The sequence below is a fragment of the Salvelinus alpinus genome, chromosome 3 (assembly GCF_045679555.1).
Source record: "Salvelinus alpinus chromosome 3, SLU_Salpinus.1, whole genome shotgun sequence".
In the NCBI taxonomy this organism is placed as follows: Eukaryota; Metazoa; Chordata; class Actinopteri; order Salmoniformes; family Salmonidae; genus Salvelinus; species Salvelinus alpinus.
Window position 1 is genome coordinate 11545861 of NC_092088.1, and position 22516 is coordinate 11568376.

At 41.9% G+C, this 22516-nt stretch overlaps 2 protein-coding genes across 8 annotated transcripts in view; both read left to right on the top strand.

Moving 5' to 3' along the window:
- Window positions 1-11031, top strand: part of LOC139570024 (matrix metalloproteinase-25-like) — a gene marked incomplete in the record, with an annotated part of 17778 nt that extends 6747 nt beyond the window's left edge. The window contains 3 exon segments of the mRNA XM_071391458.1: window positions 9643-9795; window positions 10073-10360; window positions 10740-11031. Of these exon segments, the coding sequence (XP_071247559.1) occupies window positions 9643-9795; window positions 10073-10360; window positions 10740-10990 (692 nt within the window).
- Window positions 11032-16921: 5890 nt separating this feature from the next.
- LOC139570025 (putative nuclease HARBI1) lies at window positions 16922-20688 on the top strand. Of its 7 annotated transcripts, XM_071391466.1 has the most exons (11): window positions 16922-17304; window positions 17634-17704; window positions 17792-17968; window positions 18059-18120; window positions 18203-18289; window positions 18377-18418; window positions 18487-18660; window positions 18740-18775; window positions 18874-19428; window positions 19710-19821; window positions 19916-20688. In XM_071391466.1, exons 1-8 carry the CDS (start codon window positions 17147-17149, stop codon window positions 18773-18775), a joined length of 807 nt encoding a protein of 268 aa, XP_071247567.1. In that variant the 5' UTR covers window positions 16922-17146; the 3' UTR covers window positions 18874-19428; window positions 19710-19821; window positions 19916-20688. The 7 variants fall into 7 exon arrangements, with proteins under 7 accessions (XP_071247567.1, XP_071247561.1, XP_071247564.1 ...); XM_071391460.1 differs by adding an exon at window positions 19498-19613 and having other exon boundaries at window positions 16922-17704; window positions 18377-18660; XM_071391463.1 differs by adding an exon at window positions 19498-19613 and having other exon boundaries at window positions 16922-17704; window positions 18740-19428.
- The last annotated feature ends 1828 nt before the right edge of the window (window positions 20689-22516 follow it).

The following is a 22516-nucleotide window of genomic DNA, read 5'->3' on the forward strand; positions in this document are numbered from 1 at the left end:
ATATGAAAGAGTAGAGGGCCTAGAGTGCTTTGGCTTCCCTTCCAGCCTCAGGACTCAGATTAAAGATGTAACAGATAGGAGTGGCTATAGAGTCATATCAAATAAAATCAAATATATTTATAAAGCCCTTCTTACATCAGCTGAAATCTCTAAGTGCTGTACAGAAACCCAGCCTAAAACCCCAAACAGCAAGCAATGCAGGTGTAGAAGCACGGTGTCTGGGAAAACTCCCTAGAAAGGCCAGAACCTAGGAAGAATCCTAGAACGGAACCAGGCTATGAGGGGTGGCCAGTCCTCTTCTGGCTATGCCGGGTGGAGATTAGAACATGGCCAAGATGTTCAAATGTTCACAGATGACCAGCAGGGTCAAATAATATTTATCACAGTGGTTGTCGAGGGTGCAACAGGTCAGCACCTCAGGAGTAAATAACAGTTGGCATTTTTCATAGCTGATCATTCAGATTATCTCTACCGCTCCTGCTGTCTCTAGAGAGTTGAAAACAGCAGGTCTGGGACAGGTAGCACATCCGGTGAACAGGTCAGGGTTCCATAGCCACAGGCAAAACAGTTGAAACTGGAGCAGCAGCACGGCCAGGTGGACTGGGGACAGCAAGGAGTCATCAGGCCAGGTAGTCCTGAGGCATGGTCCTAGAGCTCAGGTCCTCCTAGAGAGAGAAAGAAAGAGAGAAAGAAAAAGAGAGAGAGAATTAGAGAGAGCATACTTAAATTTACACAGGACACCGGATAAGACAGGAGAAATACTCCAGATATAACAGACTGACCCTAGCCCCCCGACACACAAACTACTAAACTCATAAACCCATCTACCATCCTCAGTAGCTTTCCATCTAAGTTGTAAATGCCAGGAGGTTTGTCATTGTTGATCGATAACAATACTTTTTACACCTCTCCCATTTTTTTAATTTTTTTATTTATTTCACCTTTATTTAACCAGGTAGGCTAGTTGAGAACAAGTTCTCATTTGCAACTGCGACCTGGCCAAGATAAAGCATAGCAGTGTGACCAGACAACACAGAGTTACACATGGAGTAAACAATAAACAAGTCAATAACATGGTAGAAAAAAAGAGAATCTATATACAATGTGTGCAAAAGGCATGAGGTAGGCAATAAATCGAATAATTACAATTTAGCAGATTAACACTGGAGTGATAAATCATCAGATGATCATGTGCAAGAAGAGATACTGGTGTGCAAAAGAGCAGAAAAGTAAATAAATAAAAGCAGTATGGGGGGTGAGGTAGGTAAATTGGGTGGGTAGTTTACAGATGGACTATGTACAGCTGCAGCGATCGGTTAGCTGCTCGGATAGCAGATTTTTAAAGTTGTTGAGGGAGATAAAAGTCTCCAACTTCAGAGATTTTTGCAATTCGTTCCAGTCGCAGGCAGCAGAGAACTGGAAGGAAAGGCGTCCAAATGAGGTTTTAGCTTTAGGGATGATCAGTGAGATACACCTACTGGAGCGCGTGCTGCGGGTGGGTGTAGCCATCGTGACCAGTGAACTGAGATAAGGCGGCACTTTACCTAGCATAGCCTTGTAGATGACCTGGAGCCAGTGGGTCTGACGACGAACATGTAGCGAGGGCCAGCCGACTAGGGCATACAGGTCGCAGTGGTGGGTCGTATAAGGTGCTTTAGTAACAAAACGAATGGCACTGTGATAAACTGCATCCAGTTTGCTGAGTAGAGTGTTGGAAGCTATTTTGTAGATGACATCGCCGAAGTCGAGGATCGGTAGGATAGTCAGTTTTACTAGGGTAAGTTTGGCGGCGTGAGTGAAGGAGGCTTTGTTGCGGAATAGAAAGCCGATTCTTGATTTGATTTTGGATTGGAGATGTTTGATATGAGTCTGGAAGGAGAGTTTGCAGTCTAGCCAGACACCTAGGTACTTATAGATGTCCACATATTCTAGGTCGGAACCGTCCAGGGTGGTGATGCTAGTCGGGCGTGCGGGTGCAGGCAGCGAACGGTTGAAAAGCATGCATTTGGTTTTACTAGCGTTTAAGAGCAGTTGGAGGCCACGGAAGGAGTGTTGTATGGCATTGAAGCTCGTTTGGAGGTTAGATAGCACAGTGTCCAAGGAAGGGCCGGAAGTACAGTGAGGGAAAAAAGTATTTGATCCCCTGCTGATTTTGTACGTTTGCCCACTGACAAAGAAATGATCAGTCTATAATTTTAATGGTAGGTTTATTTGAACAGTGAGAGACAGAATAACAACAAAAATATCCAGAAAAACGCATGTCAAAAATGTTATAAATTGATTTGCATTTTAATGAGGGAAATAAGTATTTGACCCCCTCTCAATCAGAAAGATTTCTGGCTCCCAGGTGTCTTTCATACAGGTAACGAGCTGAGATTAGGAGCACACTCTTAAAGGGAGTGCTCCTAATCTCAGTTTCTTACCTGTATAAAAGACACCTGTCCACAGAAGCAATCAATCAATCAGATTCCAAACTCTCCACCATGGCCAAGACCAAAGAGCTCTCCAAGGATGTCAGGGACAAGATTGTAGATCTACACAAGGCTGGAATGGGCTACAAGACCATTGCCAAGCAGCTTGGTGAGAAGGTGACAACAGTTGGTGCGATTATTCGCAAATGGAAGAAACACAAAACAACTGTCAAACTCCCTTGGCCTAGGGCTCCATGCAAGATCTCACCTCGTGGAGTTGCAATGATCATGAGAATGGTGAGGAATCTGCCCAGAACTAAACAGGAGGATCTTGTCAATGATCTCAAGGCAGCTGGGACCATAGTCACCAAGAAAACAATTGGTAACACACTACGCCGTGAAGGACTGAAATCCTGCAGCGCCCGCAAGGTCCCCCTGCTCAAGAAAGCTCATATACATACCCGTCTAAAGTTTGCCAATGAACATCTGAATGATTCAGAGGACAACTGGGTGAACGTGTTGTGGTCAGACGAGACCAAAGTGGAGTTCTTTGGCATCAACTCAACTTGCCGTGTTTGGAGGAGGAGGAATGCTGCCTATGACCCCAAGAAACCATCCCCACCGTCAAACATGGAGGTGGAAACATTATGCTTTGGGGGTGTTTTTCTGCTAAGGGGACAGGACAACTTCACCGCATCAAAGGGACGATGGACGGGGCCATGTACCGTCAAATCTTGGGTGAAAACCTCCTTCCCTCAGCCAGGGCATTGAAAATGGGTCGTGGATGGGTATTCCAGCATGACAATGACCCAAAACACACGGCCAAGGCAACAAAGGAGTGGCTCAAGAAAAAGCACATTAAGGTCCTGGAGTGGCCTAGCCAGTCTCCAGACCTTAATCCCATAGAAAATCTGTGGAGGGAGCTGAAGGTTCGAGTTGCCAAACGTCAGCCTCGAAATCTTAATGACTTGAAGAAGATCTGCAAAGAGGAGTGGGACAAAATCCCTCCTGAGATGTGTGCAAACCTGGTGGCCAACTACAAGAAACATCTGACCTCTGTGATTGCCAACAAGGGTTTTGCCACCAAGTACTAAGTCATGTTTTGAAGAGGGGTCAAATACTTATTTCCCTCATTAAAATGCAAATCAATTTATAACATTTTTGACATGCGTTTTTCTGGATTTTTTTGTTGATATTCTGTCTCTCACTGTTCAAATAAACATACCATTAAAATTACAGACTGATCATTTCATTGTCAGTGGGCAAACGAACAAAATCAGCAGGGGATCAAATACTTTTTTCCCTCACTGTATATAGAATGGTGTCGTCTGCGTAGAGGTGGATCAGGGAATCGCCCGCAGCAAGAGCAACATCATTGATGTATACAGAGAAAAGAGTCGGCCCGAGAATTGAACCCTGTGGTACCCCCATAGAGACTGCCAGAGGACCGGACAACATGCCCTCCGATTTGACACACTGAACTCTGTCTGCAAAGTAGTTGGTGAACCATACCTACTTTACAAAATTCAAATTTGCAATGCTTGTCTTTCATTATTCATTTTTATACATTAATATGATGGCTCACTGTTCATTGTTGGCATTTGTTGCCTAAGTTTGCCCACTTTGCAAATGAAGTAATTATTAAAATAATTGGCAACATCAAATGGTTTTGTGATGAAAAAGCCATCTGATTTGATGAAAGATGAGGTTGAATTTGTCTTTCTGCCCATTATTTCAAGTACTCCAGAGTATTTTTTCCATCAATATTTATATAATTATATAAATCATAATAGTTTCTTCTTCTTTTTGTTGAGTTTAGTCACTTAATTTCTCAATTTGCAGTAAGTCAAATGTGCAGCCACTTATTAGCCACTCCTTTTGCCCCATCTCTTTCAACCATACAGTTTTGAAAATTCTCATCAATCCATGGAGCCTTAACGGTACGAACAGTCAGTTTCTTAACAGGTGAATGTTTATCAAAAATTCAAACAAGCAATTTCATAAATTCATTAAGTGCAGCATCTGGATGCTCCTTATTAATCACATCAGACTAACAAATATTTATAACATCATCTACATAAGAGTTGCATGACTGTATGATCTCTTGTACACTATTTTAGGCCCAGTTTTTGGAACTTTGGCTTTCCTGTATATAGCCACTGTATTGTGATCCCTGCATCCAATGGGTACAGATACAGCTTTTGCACAACGTTCGTATTGATAAAGATGTAATCGATACATGCGGATGATCTTGCTCCTGTATTGTTTGTAAACACCCTGGTAGGTTGATAAATAACCTGAACCAGATTACAGGCACTGGTTACAGCGGAATGCTTGTCACGTCCACTCCCGCTCCTCCTCTCCTGTACGACAAAACTAGAGCCTGTAGGACATGCCTTGTTCATAGTGCAGCACTTTATTATGGACAGACTTCTCCCCATCTTAGCAACTGTTGTATCAATATGTTTCGACCATGACAGTTTACAATCCAGGATTACTGCAAGCAGTTTAGTCACCTCAAATTTACACATTATTTATTAAAATATTTATTTGAGGTTTAGGATTTAGTGAATGATTTGTCCCAAAATAAAATACTTTAAGTTTTAGAAATATTTACAACGAATTGATTCTTTGCCATCCACTCTGAAACTAACTGCAACTCTTTGTTAATATTGTTCCACAGTTATTTTCTAGTCTCTGCTTCTTATAAAGAAACGGTCTGAGAGATGTGTGAATTATTGCAGTCAAAACAGGGTGCCTGTGAGAAAGCGCCTCAAAGATAAAAGAGATTCATAAGACACAGAACCCTGCAGGGGAGTGAAAGAAATAAGAGTCTAGTCAGACATACCACTATAAATCAACATGGGGAGTGGACATTTACTGTTGAGCCGTTATATAACACTGGAACTAGTGTTTGTATAGCTGTGTATGCATGGGCTTGGTCTCATGAGTAGAAGGTAATGACATAGGCAGTGACATCACTAGGGGTTGACTGCAAGCATAATAAAACAACCTTGACCATTTGTTATTTTGCAGAACTTACTCGGAAACATGCGTGCTATGTTCCCGTTGTCAACTTCTGTCTGCAATGCATGAATAAAGGTTTGATTTATTTACATAAAGATATTGTCTAATTGCTGATTTCCCCAATGAGCCTATGATTGACAAGGAACAAGGAACGAACCCCAACACTTCCCTTAAACCTTATAATGATTATAAATTGTTAATCTGTAGTCTAGGACCCTATAAATGTAAGGGGGTCTTATAACCTTTCCCTTTCTAATAATACAACATAAGCATAATCAGTTATTATAATACATCAAACATTTTGTACAGCCCCTATCATGACCCCAAGGTGAACTCCATCAGAAGCCTCTCCAACATTATTCCTCAGGGCAGCTGTCTAGGCCCGTTACTTTTTTCAATCTTTACTAATGACATGGCTTTGAGTAAAGCCAGTGTCTATGTATGCGGATGACTCAACACTATACATGTCAGCTACTACAGCGACTGAAATGACTGCAACACTTAACTTCTTGACGCACGGATCCCTTTAGCGGAATCATTTTCGTAAACAACCGCTGAATTGCAGAGCGCCAAATTCAAAAAAATACAAAACAAAAAATATTTGTAATCATGAAATCACAAGTGAAATATACCAAAACATAGCTTAGCTTGTTGTTAATCCACCTATCGTGTCAGATTTTGAAAATATGCTTTACAGCGAAAGCAATCCAAGCGTTTGTGAGTTTATCAATCACTAGACAAAACAGTAAGAATAGCTAGCCGTAAATTAGCTTGGTCACGAAAGTCAGAAAAGCAATAAAACTAATCGCTTACCTTTGATGATCTTCGGATGTTTGCACTCACGAGACTTCCCGTTACACAATAAATGTTATTTTTGTTCGATAAAGATTATTTTTATAACCAAAAACCTCCATTTGGTTTGCGCGTTATGTTCAGAAAACCACAGGCTCGTGGCGGTTCTGAAGGGCAGACGAGGGCAGACGAAAATTCCAAAAAGTATCCGTATTGTTCGTAGAAACATGTCAAACGTTTTTTATAATCAATCCTCAGGTTGTTTTTAACATACATAATCGATAATATTTCAACCGGACAGTAAACTATTCAATACTACAGAGAAGGAAAATGTTGAGCTACAACTCTCCAGCGCATGAACTAATCAAAGGACACCTGACGCGTTTTGAAAAATCGCGCTAATTTTTCAAAATAAAAGCTTGAAACTATGTCTAAAGCCTGGTCCCAGCCTGAGGAAGCCATTGGAAAAGGAATCTGGTTGATACCCCTTTAAATGGAGGATGGGCAAGCAATGAAACAGGGATTTTTCCGAATAAAAGGCACTTCCGGGTTGGATTTCCTCAGGTTTTCGCCTGCAAAATCAGTTCTGTTATACTCACAGACAATATTTTGACCGTTTTGGAAATTTTAGAGTGTTTTCTATCCTAATCTGTCAATTATATGCATATTCTAGCATCTGGGCCTGAGAAATAGTCCATTTACCTTGGGAACGTTATTTTTCCAAACATAAAAATAGTGCCCCCTAGCTGAAAGAGGTTAAACAATTATTGTTGTCTATCAACAATGACAAGCCACCGGGGTCTGACAACTTGGATGGAAAATTACTGAGGGTAATAGCAGACAATATTGCTACTCCTACTTGCCATATTTTCTATTTAAGCCTACTAGAAAGTGTGTGCCCTCAGGCTTGGAGGAAAACAAAAGTAATTCCGCTACCTAAGAATAGTAAAGCCCCCTTTACTGTCTCAAATAGCCGACCGATCAGCCTGTTACCAACACTTAGTAAACTTTTGGGAAAAAAATTGTTTGCCCAGATGCAATGCTATTTTATAGTAAACAAATGGACAACAAATGCTTTCATCATGCTTATAGGGAAGGACATTCAACAATTTATAATACAAAGATTGTGGGGGCTGTTTTGTTAGACTTCAGTGCGGCTTTTGACATTATTGATCATAGTCTGCTGCTGGAAAAACGTACGTGTTATGGCTTTACACGCCCTGCTATATTGTGGATAAAGTGTTACCTGTCTAACAGAACACAGAGGATGTTCTTAATAATCGATAAAATTGAAGACGGGATGATCTGTGTTCAATACAGGATTAAAACCAACTAAAGCCAGCTTTCTGCTCACGCGCTTCGATCAAACAGGACACCTAGAGTGACTCAACTTCAAGATGGCTGAAATTCTTCATTACACAAAGGAATAACCTGAACCAATTTCTCTAGACTGTTGACATCCAGTGGAAGCCGTAGGAACTGCAAGCAGGTCGCTTAGAAATCTGGTTTCCCAATGAAATCTCATTGAAAAGAGTGACCTCAAAAAAAAGAAATCGGAATGGTTTGTCCTCAGGGTTTCGCCTGCTAAATAAGTTCTGTTATACTCACAGACATGATTCAAACAGTTTTAGAAACTTCAGAGTGTCTTCTATCCAAATCTACTAACAATATGCATATCTGGTTTTCTGGGGATGAGTAGCTGGCAGTTGAACTTGGGTTTGCTTTTCATCCAAACGTGAAAATGCTGCCCCCTACCCTAGAGAAGTTAAGAACAAATTCATATTTACAATGACGGCCTACCAGGAAACAGTTGGTTAACTGCCTTGCTCAGGGGCAGAATGACAGATTAACTTGTCAGCTCGGGGATTCAATCCAGCAGCCTTTCAGTTACTGGCCCAATGCTCTAACCACTAGACTACCTGCCACCCCAAATGAAAAAAATAATTAAAGTAGTTGGCAATATTAGTTAGTTTTGTGATGAATGAGCCATCTGATTCAATGAATGATGGAGCTGAGTAATTTTTTCCCCCCAACATTTAATTTAAGCTGCTCCAAAGATTTTTACTATCATTATTTTTGTAATTTATCTTTGTTTCATAGTTTCTTCTTCTTTTTATTCAGTTTAGTCACATGACTTCTCAATTTGCAATACATTTGCCAATCGGTTGTGCAGCCAGACTTATTTGACTTACCTTTTGCCTCATCCCTCTCAACCATACAATTTTTCAATTCCTCATCAATCCACGAGGATTTAGTAGTTTTGAAAGTGATTTTCTTTATAGGTGCATGCAGAATGCTATGGTAGCCATGCTGGTTAAGTGTGCCTTGAATTCTAAATAAATCACTGAGAGTGTCACCAGCAATGCACCCCCAAACCATCACACCCCCTCCTCCATGCTTTACGGTGGGAACCACACATGCGGAGATCATCCGTTCACCTACTCTGCGTCTCACAAAGACACGGTGGTTGGAACCAAAAATCTCAAATTTGGACTCATCAGATTTCCACCAGTCTAATATCCATTGCTCGTGTTTCTTGGCCCAATCAAGTCTGTCCTATTGGTGTCCTTTAGTAATGGATTCTCTGCAGTAATTTGACCACGAAGAGCTGATTCACACAGTCTCCTCTGAACAGTTGATGATGAGATGTGTCTGTTACTTGAACTCTGTGAAGCATTTATTTGGGCTGCAATCTGAGATGCAGTTAACTCTAATGAATTTATCCTCTGCAGCAGAGGTAACTCTGGGTCTTCCTTTCCTTTGGCGGTCCTCATGAGAGCCCATTTCATCATAGTGCTTGATGGTTTTTGGACTACACTTGAAGAAACTTTTAAAGTTCTTGAATTTTTCCAGATTGACTAATTTAAAGTAATGATGGACTGTCGTTTCTCTTTGCTTATTTGAGCTGTTCTTGCCATAATATGGACTTGGTATTTTTCCAAATATGGCTATTTTCTGTAAACCACCCCTACCTTGTCACAACTCAACTGATTGGCTCAAACGCATTAAGGAAAGACATTCCACAAATGAACGTTTAACAAGGCACACCAGTTAATTGCAATGCATTCCAGGTGACTACCTCATGAAGCTGGTTAAGCGAATGACAAGAGTGTGCAAAGCTGTCATCAAGGCAAGGGTGGCTACTTTGAAGAATCTAAAATCTAAAATATATTCGCTTATATTAGCTGCCATATTAGTTGATTTCGAAGGGCAAAACGTACCCAAATACATTTAAATAAAATACAGCATCTGGAAGTCATTTTTGTTGTTGTTGCCGTGCCCAAATGCCACCGCAATTCAAGAACGACCTGTATATGAACCATACAGGCAACACTCAAGCCCAAATTTGACGTAAAGAATTAGCATCTAATTTTCCACACAGCCTCTTTAATTATTATGTTGTTTGTGTCAGGTCCACATTTCTGGAGGATTCAGAGGACAGGTAATCTTGTCTCCCTCAACCCAGCCCTGATTAGAAACTTCTGGATGGGGCTCCCCCCTGAAACCAACAAGATCGATGCCGTTTACGAGAGGAAGAGCGACGGCGTCATCATCTTCTTCATCGGTGGGAAAGACAACAGCACTGTTGTAGCCTTATGTCATGTTCATTATGGGACGCAACGGAAACATTTTGCAAAGGAAAATGAAAATAAGCATTTCTTATTGGAGGTACTCCCTCCCTGTTTCAGTCTGTTTCCTTCTGTTTGGTGCCTAATGAACACGTCCCTAGTTAGAATTGAAAACATAAGAACTATGCTACAGTGGCTAATATCCTTATGAATGTCATTGTTGTTGTGATGTAAAACAAAGGTGATTTCCTCCTCCTATCTTTTCCTGTGCAGGGGCTCAGTACTGGGTGTTCAAAGACAATGTGGCCCATCCCGGCTACCCCAGGCCTCTGGCAGAGTGGGGGATGAGGACCAAGGACGGCGGGAAAGTGGAAAGAGTGGAGGCTGCCTTCGTGTGGGCCTACAACGGGAAGACCTATCTATTCAGCATGGGTGAGTTCTGGAAGTTCGACGAGGGCCGCAAGGAGGAGGGGAGGAAGCCGGAGGGGGGCTACCCCAAAGACGCAGCCCTCTGGAGAGGGGTGCCAACGGACCCCGATGACATCATCAGCTGGGGAGAAGGTGAGGCCTTGAGAAAGACTTGAGCCTTGATGAGATGAAGGTGGCTGCAGTGTTAATGTAGAGAAAGTGTAGTTCAGTGTTGTTCTACATTGTTAGGGCCAGTTGTTTTTCTGGGCCATGTGACATGTCAGGGAAAGTCTCTGCTTGGACACCTTGATCACATGTAACCACCGTTGAGCTTTAAAACTAGAGTTAGTTATTATTCAGTTGGTTGAAACTAGTGAGCAAAATACTTTCTAGACCTCAACTCTGCTTAAAGTCCAACCAAATTTATTATCTAAGTCTGCATCTTAGCTTGCAATGTCATACGCAATCATTAAACAGCCCACCTGCATTTCAAAGCATTTTAAACCAATTGTTTGATTATGTTACCTTCTAGGAGATGCTTACTTCTTCAAGGACAACCTCTATTGGGTCATGCAGAGAGGAGGACTGGACCAAGATAATGTCACTCCAAAATCCATTGCGGTGGATTGGCTCAGGTGTCCACATGTACCCACACCTACACCCCACCTTCCAGCCAATCCTCATCCAAGGGGAAAAGACTGCAGCTGTGACTTGAGCAGAGCATCTGCAAGACCCATTTGCAGTTGGTTGATCCTGCTATCTGTCGTGGTAGTATTCACCTGATTAGTTTTAAATTAACGAGTTAATAAAATTTGTAAAACACAGTCATGTCTACTCCTGTCTGAAAGTTGAATGATTATTTGAAATGTATGTTTTGAGTAAGGGTGACTCTCTCTCTCTGCTATAGTCCTGCACGTATACCACTGGAGGGTAACATTGTCCTTCAAGGTAAAACATAGACAAGGTTGCAGATGTTGATGCAACTCAATATTAGGAAGGTATTCTTAATGTTTTGTAAACTGAGTGTACATACACTGCTCAAAAAAATAAAGGGAACACTTAAACAACACAATGTAACTCCAAGTCAATCACACTTCTGTGAAATCAAACAGTCCACTTAGGAACCAACACTGATTGACAATAAATTTCACATGCTGTTGTGCAAATGGAATACACAAAAGGTGGAAATTATAGGCAATTAGCAAGACACCCCCAATAAAGGAGTGGTTCTGCAGGTGGTGACCACAGACCACTTCTCAGTTCCTATGCTTCCTGGCTGATGTTTTGGTCACTTTTGAATGCTGGCGGTGCATTCACTCTAGTGGTAGCATGAGACTGAGTCTACAACCCACACAAGTGGCTCAGGTAGTGCAGCTCATCCAGGATGGCACATCAATGCGAGCTGTGGCAAGAAGGTTTGCTGTGTCTGTCAGCGTAGTGTCCAGAGCATGGAGGCGCTACCAGGAGACAGGCCAGTACATCAGGAGACGTGGAGGAGGCCGTAGGAGGGCAACAATCCAGCAGCAGGACCGCTACCTCCGCCTTTGTGCAAGGAGGAGCACTGCCAGAGCCCTGCAAAATGACCTCCAGCAGGCCACAATATATTACTGCATGGTCGGAACTAGAAGCACAAGCATTTCGCTACACTCTCATTAACATCTGTTAACCATGTTTATGTGACCAATAAAATGTGATTTAATTTGATTTGATAGAGCCAAATATCTCCTCCTGTCTGTCTCTCTGAGTATCTGGATGTCCTCTCTCTCTCTGAGTCTCTAGATCTGCTGTCTGTCTCTCTGAGTATCTGGATGTCCTGTCTCTCTCTCTGAGTCTCTAGATCTGCTGTCTGTCTCTCTGAGTATCTGGATGTTCTGTCTCTCTCTCTGAGTCTCTAGATCTGCTGTCTGTCTCTCTGAGTATCTGGATGTTCTGTCTCTCTCTCTGAGTCTCTAGATCTCCTGTCTGTCTCTCTGAGTATCTGGATGTCCTGTCTCTCTCTCTGAGTCTCTAGATCTGCTGTCTGTCTCTCTGAGTATCTGGATGTCCTGTCTCTCTCTCTGAGTCTCTAGATCTGCTGTCTGTCTCTCTGAGTATCTGGATGTTCTGTCTCTCTCTCTGAGTCTCTAGATCTGCTGTCTGTCTCTCTGAGTATCTGGATGTCCTGTCTCTCTCTCTGAGTCTCTAGATCTGCTGTCAGTCTCTCTGAGTATCTGGATGTTCTGTCTATCTCTCTCTCTCTCTGAGTCTCTAGATCTGCTCTCTGTCTCTCTGAATCTCTGGGTCAGATGAATCACTTTCCATCTCTGGTCTCGTGTAAGGACAGGTACTTATGCATTACTTAACACAGTACATTTTCTCAACCAAATAGTGAGTGCAAAAGTGGTAACTTAAGTGTTACATAACTCCATGTACTCATTATCCTTCAACCTGATCATTATTTAATTATATAAGCTATAATTCCACTTAACCCTTGTGTTGTGTTCGGGTCTGTGGGACCCATTTTTTATGTTTACTAAAATAAATAAAAAATCAACCAGAGACTCATTGGCCTTGGCTCATTTTCTGTGAAGAACATGTAAAATAATAAATGTTCATTGTGTGCACACTGTGCACCCCCCTACACATTTATATGACATATGTGGTGTTCGGGTTCAATGGACCTGAGGGTAATAAAAGTGTGGAAAAGTGTGTGTGTAGGTGAAAACGAGTTCAAATGAAACAAAAAGGTTTGATGTGTGCCTTCACTCTGTCTTCCTCCTCCCTGGGCCTGCTGTTTTAACAAAGCACCAATAACCTGTCTGTCTGTCACGTCCTGACCATAGTTCTTATGTGTTTTGCTTGTTTAGTGTTGGTCAGGACGTGAGCTGGGTGGGAATTCTATGTTGTGTGTCTAGTTTGTCTGTTTCTGTGTCCAGCCTAATATGGTTCTCAATCAGAGACAGCTGTCAATCGTTGTCCCTGATTGAGAATCATATATAGGTGGCTTGTTTTGTGTTGGGGATTGTGGGTGGTTGTTTCCTGTCTCTGTGTTTGTGTTCTGCACCAGATAGGACTGTGACGGTTAGTTTGTTTTGTCATTTTGTATAGTGTCTTGTTTTGTGTGAATTAAATCATGGAAAATTACCACGCTGCACATTGGTCCTCAGATCCTTCTCGCCTCTCCTCGTCTGAGGAGGAGGACGACTTAGACTGCCGTTACACTGTCTCCCAACTGTCTGCCTGCCACACCGCTTTTCTCCCACTCTTTACCCTTTGTAGTGAGTGAAACTACACAATGTATTGCAGGAACCTGCAAAATGTTATTACAACACATTATTTCTATAAATGATTTTGCTACATTGTAAAAAATGCAGTATTGTCCCACATTCTACCACAGCCAGGTGCAAATTGGGGGAGGGACACAATAAATAAATAGCTTTGCATATGTGTCCTTTCCACAATCAATCAGATGGCAAAAATAATCTCTGCTTTTTTGCAGAGAGAGAAGCTAGTGTAGAAGGAGAATCTTTCACTTTGGAAGACGAAGATTTTCCAGAATATGACGATCATGTCTCTGTCAATTCGGAGTCTGACAGTTAGTTGGAAGAAGAGGATGAGATTGACTCTCAGCCAACCTCAGGACCAGCCCTTCAGCAGCCAGCCCCAGTACCAGCCCTTCAGCAGCCAGCCCCAGGACCAGCCCTTCAGCAGCCAGCCCCAGGACCAGCCCTTCAGCAGCCAGCCCCAGGACCAGCCCGTCAGCAGCCAGCCCCAGTACCAGCCCTTCAGCAGCCAGCCCCAGGACTAGCCCTTCAGCAGCCAGCCCCAGGACCAGCCCTTCAGCAGCCAGCCGTACCAGCCCTTCAGCAGCCAGCCCCAGGACCAGCCCTTCAGCAGCCAGCCCCAGTACCAGCCCTTCAGCAGCCAGCCCCAGGACCAGCCCTTCAGCAGCCAGCCCCAGGACCAGCCCGTCAGCAACCAGCTCATCAGCAGCCTGCAGGAGGAGAAATACGGATGTAAATCTTTTTGGGAAGTTGATTGGTCTTCTTGCCCAAGGAGTGAGCCACCCTGCATGGCTGCCAATGTGGTAAGGATGCAACCAGGGCCAACGCGGATGGCGGTTACTCATGTGCAGGACATAAAGTCTTCTTTTGAACTATTCATCCCAGACACCATATCTTCTTGGGTTGTGAATGTCTCTGAGCGCCGTACTCAGATTATTGCATGGTTTGCTTTTTCCGTAAAGTTTAAAAAAAAATCTGACACAGCGGTTGCATTAAGGAGAAGTATATCTTTAAATCTGTGAATAACACTTGTATCTTTTATTAATGTTTATTATGAGTATATCTGTGATTTGATGTGGCTCTGTGCAAATTCACGGGATGTTTTGGAGGCAAAGCCAAATGTAAACTGAGGTTTTTGGATATAAATATGAACTTGATCGAACAAAACATACATGTATTGTGTAACATGTTGTCCCGGGAGTGTCATCTGATGAAGAATATCAAAGGTTAGTGATTCATTTTATCAATATTTCAGCTTTTTGTGACTCCTCTCTTTGCTTGGAAAATCGCTGTATGCTTTCTGTGACTAGTTGCTGACCTAAAATAATGATATGTTCTGCTTTCGCCGAAAAGCTTTTTTGAAATCGGACACTGTGGTTGGATTAACGAGAATTTTATCTTTAAAATGGTGCCTAATACTTGTATGTTTGAGAACTGAATTATGAGATTTCTGTTGATTGAATTTGGTGCCCTGCAAATTCATTGGTTGTCCGCTAGCGGAACCCCAGTCCTAGACAGGATAAACATTATTATTCCACCCATGTCTTGATTATAATTAATTTTGGTTTACAAAAAAATAGTATTTTATTGATAGCGTTAATTGCGTTTTTATTGATAAATGTGATCTAGCAGAGGTAAATGGCAAATATTAATCATTTAAGTCAACATCTAAGTATTAAGTATTTTTTACATGAATTGTTATGGCTGTATTGTTTTAAAAACCCAATAAAGTTGTGGGTCCATCAGACCTGCAAACGTTTATGTGAATTACAAGAACATAGGGTTCATTTAACTCGTACACTTTGTCCCGGAACACAGAGGTTCAAAGAGAGAGACACAGGTTGTGATGAGAGGAAATGAATTGCCCATTCAGACAAATTACTCAGACCTTCACACACACACACACATTTCTCTTAAAGCAGCAAACACTTCTGTCACAGTAACACTCATACTCAAAACACACACATACGGGGACTAAAAGTGCTGTTTCCAAAAAGCTAAGAACTGCATATTAGCTAGAAACTGGAGCTGGGTAACCAATAGTTGGAAAAACAGTTTGATGCATGGCTGGAACCAATGATTTCCACATACACATACAAACATACACTGTTCTGCGCACAGCACCCAGAAACAAACACACACACTTCTCACATCCATAATGACCACAAGATAAAGGGAAAGTGTTCTTCAGATTCAAATAATATTTATGAGTGCTATAGGCTTTTTACACATGCTCACTTACACACACACACACATAACCACACATGTACACACACACGCACACGTACAGTATATACACATTTACACATAATTAACATGATTAAGAGTACAGACACTCACAGGACAGAAATCAGCATGACTGTGGCCCACGAGAACTGGAGCTGTACACTTTTATGTACAATCTAATGCATAGTCTTTCCATTATCACCTTGACTGGTGACATACAACTATTTTGTTTATACAACAATTATGTCATTTTTTAATGCTATTTTGGTCAAGCTCTATTGCAATTATCCAAAGCAATCAAAAGCAAGACTGCCACGCTCACTTACACGCTCACTTACACACACACACACACACACACACACACACACACACACACACACACACACACAAAAAAACACACACAAACATGAACTGTATATACACACTGACGCATACTTCACGTACCACACTTACATCACCAGCACCCTAAAAGACATGATGGGACACATAATAAGTCCTTTTCAGCATGCAGTTTTTCATGTAATTTTGGTCCACCCATAACTGTCTTCTTAGCTAAATTGCTTGGGAACACAGCCTTCAATCAGTCAGGCAGCTTTTTAGTGTTTATATTCTTCTTCTTCTTCTTCGTATTCTTTATATTCTTCTTCGTATTCCTCCTTGTCCATCATCCCTTTTTCCTTTTCACATCTTCTCATCATCTCTCTCTCTCTCAATTCATTTCAAAAGGCCTTATTGGCATGGGAAACATATGTTCACATTGCCATAGCAAGTGAAAAAACACAACAACAACCAACAAAACCGAAATAAACAAAACAAACACAACCAACAAAACCGAAATAAACAAAGAAACACAATAACAACCGACAAAACCTGTAACGGCTGTCCTCGCTGACAGAAGGAGAGGACCAAAATGCAGAGTGGTTAGTGTTCATATTTAATGAAAGTAAAACAGAACACTTCAAGATACAAAACAACAAACGTAACCAAACCGAAAACAGTCCCGTGTGGCACGAACACTGACACGAGATACAAACACCCACAAAACACATGTGAAACCCAGGCTGCCTAAGTATGATTCTCAATCAGGGACAACGATTGACAGCTGTCTCTGATTGAGAATCATACCCGGCCGAACACAAACATCCCAACATAGAAAATCAAACATAGACAAACCCACCCAACTCACGCCCTGACCAACTAAATAAATACAAGAAAAAGGAAAACAGGGGCCTGTTGCACAAAAGTAGAATTAAGACATCCGGGATAAATGACTCAGCTGAGCTCAATGAAGCCAAAACATGTGCGTCCAGGCTTAATTGGTTGCACAAAGACCAAGCCAGGATGAGCAGACACGGATTCATTAAGCCAGGTGAAACCAATCCTGGATAGGTGCGCGCTCACGGCTCACTCAAATAGACCCCGCCACAGATCACAGATTAACTGATTTACCATGGCAACTAGAGCCGCGTACTTTTCCCCGTCGGAAGCACAAATCCTCATGGAGGCATACGAGGAGGTAAAAGATATAATTAAGAAGAAAGGCAACACCGCCACAGTGATAAAGCAAAGAGAAAAAGCGTGGCAAAGTATTGCAGACCGCCTGAATGCGTAAGTAGTGCACAATTACACACTCACCGCTCCGCTGAAACATCACAATTACAATTCAAATATTTAATTCACATCTCCAAAAATGCAGTTGTACTGTAATTATGAAACGGTTAAATTTTTAATTGAAATGCACTGCAGATATGAGTGAAATTGTGTAAAGTAACTCCATCACACTGTATAAAGCTATGATAAATTTTTTGATATTTTTACTGAAAACAAGACAAAAATACCAAGTAATTTTTTGCAGTGTGACTCCATTAAATGTGTGTGTGTGTGTGTGTGTGTGTGTGTGTGTGTGTGTGTGTGTGTGTGTGTGTGTGTGTGTGTAGATTAAACATGAACGGGCCAAAACGGACATGGCAGCAGGTCAAAATCAAATACAAGAACATTCTGCAGAATGGTATGGTCCCTGACTAATATTTAACAAAGCACAAGCATATATTGTACCCAGAAGGTGCCTGCTCACACATTGTCTGTACTGTTTTAGCAGTGAAAAAGAATACCCACAGACAAGGCACGGGTGGTGGGTCACCAAAGGCTGACCTTACCCCAGCAGAGGACATGGCCTTGGAGCTAAATAAAGGCAGGCCCGTCTTAGAGGGGATCCCTGGGGGGAAAGAGACGAGCATAGGTTCCTCCCAAGATGCCACCCGCTTCATTCAAGGTATGTCCTTCCATCTCTACATGGGATACAACCACATTCATATTGAATCAATTTGGACTGTCTGACTTTGGTTTACCTATTGCCTTGCAGTGTCTGGCAGCACTGTGTTCCTGTTAGAGCCACCAGCACAAGCACCAGACGATGCTGATCCAGTGAGTACTCCATCAAAGGCATACTGTAGGCCTGGCATGTCTTGTCTACTAGCTTCAATATGAATCCGATTAAATGTGATAGGGTGAAGGCCCCAGTGCAGCAGCAACAGCACATGATGGAGACGATGATGAGGAGGAGACCATCTCTCTGGATTCCAGAAGGCATGAGGTATCATGTTAAGACTGTGAAAGTACTATTTACTCTACATTGGTGAGGAGTCCTCATCAAAATCAAAAAATCTAATTTCTTTTACAGGACCCAGATGCTATACAGTGGGAAAACCAGCCTGGCAACATAGTGCGTATTAATAAAAGGACACCACATCCTGCCAAATTCCAGCTGCGCTAATTGTATTGTGTTCACAGAGCTCACAAGCTATCAGAAAGTTGTATGGCAACCACCTCCGGCGCCAAATAGAACTGGCAGACATAGACATTCAGTACAAGAAGAAAAAGATGGAAAATCTTGCACTGGAGTCCGAAATAAAAAAGAGGACAATTAGGAAACTGGACCTTGAAATAAAAAAACTTGAGAGGGAGGTGAGATATGCCTTCAATGTACACTGTATGCTAACTGTAACACAAATGTATTAATCATTATTTTTCTTTCCTCCCCCAGCTCCAAGAAGATGACACAGCTCAAAATAAAAATTAGGTATATTCTCGTAAAGTCAAGTGAGCCATGACATATGAGCTCTTATTGTGAGCACACAGGACGGTGGCATCTTTCTAAGGTTTTTTTTATTTTCCCAGCAATCAGTACAACCAAGTCATCGTTATAAGGCATCGCCCTCTTTTGCCCACCCCCCCAGCACCAGGTGTGGCCACTAGCCTATATGAAGGCCCAAAATTGTGTGTTCCTTTCTGCTCTGACAATGGCATGCCCATTCGTGCGAGATGTGGTGGATGAAGAAGCACTTGTGCTGAGGAGAGCCTTCAGGCGAGAAAGGGTCTTCAGGGACCGGTTGGACCCACTGGCCTTCCCTGATGACCATCTATATGAAAGATACAGGTTTTCTGCAGATGGCATCAGGTATCTATGCAGACTACTGGGTCCCAGGATTAAGCACCGCACTGCACGGAGCCATGCACTGAGTGTGGAGCAAATGGTTTGTGTGGCCTTGCGCTTTTTTGCTAGTGGAGCCTTCCTGTACTCAGTGGGGGATGCAGAACAGCTGAACAAGGCCACAATTTGCCGCACAATAAGGAGTGTGTGTCTGGCTATCAAAGCATTAGCAGATGTCTTCATCTCCTTCCCTGGCCACAGAAGACTCTGTGACATCAAAGAGGAGTTCTATAGGATTGCAGGTAAGAGGATCTACAAATTACAGGACAACTGTTAACACATAGTAGGATACTCATTACTTTGTGTGACAGGTTTCCCCAATGTCATTGGTGCAGTGGACTGCACACACATAAGGATAAAAGCCCCCTCAGGTGCCCATGAGGCCGATTTTGTGAATAGGAAATCCTTTCACAGCATTAATGTTCAGGTGAACATAACTTTTTGATATTGTCCATTGACGAACACTCTGCATTGCCAGTGATGTGCATTGATTGGTGTAATATTCCTCATCTTATGATTTCAGATGGTCTGCAATGCTGACTGTGTGATCAGCAATGTTGTGGCAAAATGGCCTGGCTCAGTCCATGACTCCAGAATCTTTCGGGCCTCTGAAATCTATCAGTGCCTATCACAAGGTAAGCCACACAACCCCTATTTATAACCATCATGGCTGTGTCAAGAATATCACTGTGTTTATGAGGTAGTAATGATGAGATTTTGTGTTGACAGGTGAATTCTCTGGTGTGTTGCTGGGAGACAGGGGGTATGGCTGCCAGCCTTTTCTCCTGACACCTTTCACAGACCCCCAGGAAGCACAGCAGGCCTACAACCATGCCCATGCCAGGACCAGGGCCAGAGTTGAAATGACCTTTGGCCTCCTGAAGGCACGCTTTCACTGCCTTCACAAATTAAGGGTCAGCCCTGTTAGGGCATGTGATATTACTGTGGCTTGTGCTGTCCTCCACAATGTGGCCTGCCTGAGGAAGGAGAGGGCCCCCAGAGTGCCACCAGCCATGGACTGGGACAATCCGGCAATCTTCCCTGATGACGACAGTGGTCGGCTGCTGAGGGACCAATAAGTGTTGAATTATTTTAGTTAGTATGTGTGCTTTCAATTTTGGTTAAATATGTCCTGCGGTGGCAGAGGAATTTGGGTTTTTTTGGGTTCGTTTTTTGACGAATTTGGCCTCTTATGATGTTTGTGCGGTATACTGTGTGTAATACAAGGCTGCAGGGAGGCTACTGCATCCATTCATTTGTCTGTTCAGTTGATGTGTATGGATTTGTCCTGCATTTATTTTAGTGTGCAGACATGCAGGGTGTGTTATATACAGACCTTTGAATGTGTATGTATCATTTTGTATAATATGCTTGGATTCTGTGCTTTCCATCTTGTAGAGTCACTGTGACTTCAGTTTCGAAAGGAGCTGATGGTTTACCTGCTTTGTTTTGTCCTTATTCAATAAAGGAACATAATGTTACACATTGTGTTTTTATATTCATATGGAATGTGTATTTGTTTATATGACAGAGTACTAGGGCCACACTGAAGAAAAAGGATAAAGTCATAAATTTATGAGGCTGGTTCTTTCTGCAGAAAAGCTACATATTGTTTTTACAGTTTTGATACTTATGACAATGTGATACTTAATATTCTGGCACATCAGCATGTCTTTGTTTATGAAACCATACTGAAGTACAATTTCACGAAATGCCCCACATCTGTCATTTTAACAACTGTCCTCCTTTAAAACAACTGGTTACAATATTATGACTTGTGTTTTTTTCCCCTCTGTGGCCCTAATATTCTATCATTTTATATATAGCCTTATAGTCTATGGGAAACTGTAAATTATCTAATGATAGCAACATCATCTAAAAATCATTTTTTATCCAAAATCATTGAAATTAATGATCACAAACGTTTAAATAATAACAGTGGGTCTAGTTATATGTGATAACAATGTATAGTGAGCAGTGAAATAACTATTGGTTTCCATTTGTGGTGACTGCTGACTGACATTAGGGATGAGATTAAATAGATCCTGGAATTTAGCCTGGTCTGGAGCAGGCTAGCTCCACAGAATAAATCTCCATGGTAATTTATACCATAACATATCCTCCTGCCCCCTATCCATCTTTAGTGCAACCGGATTACGGATCAATTGAGCCAGGATCACCAAGATATCCTGGCTTAATCCCTTATCCTAGTTTTGTGCAACAGGCCCCAGGTCAGGAACGTGACAAAACCGAAATAAACAAAACAAACACAACAACAACGGACAAACCGAAATAAACAAAACAAACACAACAACAACCGACAAAACCGAAATAAACAAAGAAACACAAAAACAACCGACAAAACCGAAATAAACAAAACAAACACAACAACAACCGACAAACCGAAATAAACAAAACAAACACAACAACAACCGACAAAACCGAAATAAACAAAACAAACACAACAACAACCGACAAACCGAAATAAACAAAACAAACACAACAACAACCGACAAAACCGAAATAAACAAAACAAACACAACAACAACCAACAAAACCGAAATAAACAAAACAAACACAACAACAACCGACAAAACCGAAATAAACAAAACAAACACAATAACAACTAACAAAACCGAAATAAACAAAACAAACACAACAACAACTAACAAAACCGAAATAAACAAAGAAACACAACAACAACAATCCATTCAAGAGAAAAACAGCGTTTAAAATGTAATATAACATTTCAAATGTTACCCAAATCAAATCAAAGTTTATTCGTCACGTGCACCGAATACAACAGGTGTAGACGTTACAGTGAAATGCTTACTTTCAGGCTCTAACCAATAGTGTAAAAAAAAGGTGTGTGTGTGTGTGTGTGTGTGTGTGTGTGTGTGTGTGTGTGTGTGTGTGTGTGTGTGTGTGTGTGTGTGTGTGTGTGTGTGTGTGTGTGTGTGTGTGTGTGTGTGTAGGTTGGTAAGTAAAGAAATAAAACAACAGTAAAAAGACATTTGAAAATAAGAGTAGCAAGGCTATATACAGACACCGGTTAGTCAGGCTTATTGAGGTAGTATGTACATGTAGGTATAGGTATATGTAGGTATATCCATTTGGTTACCTGTTCAGGAGTCTTATGGCTTGGGGGTAAAAACTGTTGAGAAGCCTTTTTGTCCTAGACTTGGCACTCCGGTACCGCTTGCCATGCGGTAGTAGAGACAACAGACTATGACTGGGGTGGCTGGGGTCCTTGAAATTTTTAGGGCCTTCCTCTGACACCGCCTGGTGTAGAAGTCCTGGATGGCAGGCAGCTTTGCCCCAGTGATGTAC